This window comes from Glycine max, chromosome 14, assembly GCF_000004515.6.
Source record: "Glycine max cultivar Williams 82 chromosome 14, Glycine_max_v4.0, whole genome shotgun sequence".
NCBI lineage: Eukaryota > Viridiplantae > Streptophyta > Magnoliopsida > Fabales > Fabaceae > Glycine > Glycine max.
The window spans coordinates 38657568-38659414 of NC_038250.2; the positions used below are offsets into that span (position 1 = coordinate 38657568).

At 40.0% G+C, this 1847-nt stretch overlaps 1 protein-coding gene across 1 annotated transcript; it reads left to right on the forward strand.

The window, feature by feature from the left end:
- Positions 1-716: 716 nt before the first annotated feature.
- On the forward strand, positions 717-1313 carry LOC102665066 (uncharacterized). Its single transcript, XM_006596771.1, has one exon. The coding sequence runs from the start codon at positions 717-719 to the stop codon at positions 1311-1313; it is 597 nt and encodes a 198-aa protein (XP_006596834.1).
- The last annotated feature ends 534 nt before the right edge of the window (positions 1314-1847 follow it).

Sequence of the window (1847 nt, forward strand, 5' to 3'; positions counted from 1 at the left end):
TGATCAAACAACGAAGCTGGAAGAGACTCTAGCTCAATTTATGCAGGTATCTATGTCAAAGCATAGGAGCACAGTGTTCGCCATAAAGAATTTGGAAGTCCAAGTAGGCCAGCTCGCAAAGGAATTGGCGGATAGGCCGTCAAGTAGCTTTAGTGCTAACACTGAGAAGAATCCAAAGGAAGAATGTAAAGCTATAATGACAAGGAGCAGAGTGGCAACTCAGGCTGATGAAGGTAGAGCGGAAGAGAAGATGGAGGGATATAAACAACAATCGGCAACTGAGCCGACACTGGAACTAGTTTCTGACTTTGTTGAACTTGAGGAAGTTGTGGAAGATGAACATGACCAATAGAAGAGAGAGACACCAATAAAAGATAGTCAAGAGGGAATAAAGATGAAGGAAGAACAAGAAAAAGAAAAACAAAAAGAAAAAGAAAAAGAAGAAAAAGAAAAAGAAAAAGAATCAGAAAAATGAAAAAGTAAACGAAAAGGTTGATAAGGAGAAAAAGAAGAGCAAGAGTGAGGTTTCAAGAGAGAAAAAGAGAGAGATTATTTTAGCTGAAGGCAAGGAAGTACCATATCCATTGGTACCTTCCAAGAAGGATAAAGAGCGACACTTAGCCAGATTTCTTGACATCTTCAAGAAGCTGGAGATCACTTTGCCTTTTGGAGAAGCTCTCGAACAGATGCCACTCTATGCCAAATTTTTAAAAGACATGCTAACAAAGAAGAATCGGTATATCCACAGAGACACAATAGTTGTGGAAGGTAACTGTAGTGCGTTCATTCAATGCATCATTCCCCCGAAGCATAAGGATCCCGAAAGTGTCACTATACTGTGTTCTATTGGTGAGGTTGCTGTGGGTAAAGCTCTCATAGAGTTGGGAGCTAGTACCAATTTAATGCCTCTATCCATGTGCCAACGACTTGGAGAGATAGAGATAATGCCCACACGCATGACCCTCCAGTTGGCTGATCGCTCCATCGCAAGACCATATGGAGTGATCGAAGACGTTTTGGTTAGGGTCAAACATTTGATCTTTCCAGCTGATTTCATAGTGATAGACATTAAAGAAGATGCTGACATTCCCCTAATTCTTGAAAGACCTTTTATGTCCACCGCAAGTTGTGTGGTAGACATAGGGAAGAGGAAACTACAAATGATCAAAGAAGACCAGCAAATCAGTTTCGATATGTTTTATGAAGAGAAAGCTTTGCCTGACCAAAATGTTTGTTTGAAGGTGAATGTGATGGAGGAAAAGAGACTAGAGAAGAAGGTTCTGGAAGTTGGAACCTTGTTGGAACCAGGATAACAGGATGATGCGTCAAGCTAGTGACGTTAAAAGAGCGCTTACTGGGAGGCAACCCAACTTTTCTTTCCCTTTATTCTTTTTCATTCTTATCTCTTGCATGTAGTTAAGATAATTGCTTGTGATTGTGATTAATTTTGCAGCTTGTTTAGTAGTGAACAAGGGGGTTTTTAAGCTCATGTGACGAGTGTTGGATCAAGTGGTCTCAGAATAATTAAGAAGGGGGGGTTGAATTAATTATTCCTAAACCTTTACTAATTAAAAATTTACTCTTCTAAGGCTTTTACTTATGTTGTTAAGAGAATAAGGAGTAGAAGAGAAACTTAACAGAAAGTAAAAGCGGAAATTTAATGCATAGCGGAAATTAAAAGAGTAGGGAAGAAGGAGACAACCACACGAGAGTTTTTATACTGGTTCGGCAACAACCCATGCCTACATCCAGTCCCCAAGCGACCTGCGGTCCTTGAGATTTCTTTCAACTTGTAAAAATCCTTTTACAAGCAAAGATCCACAAGGGATGTACCTTCCCTTGTTCTC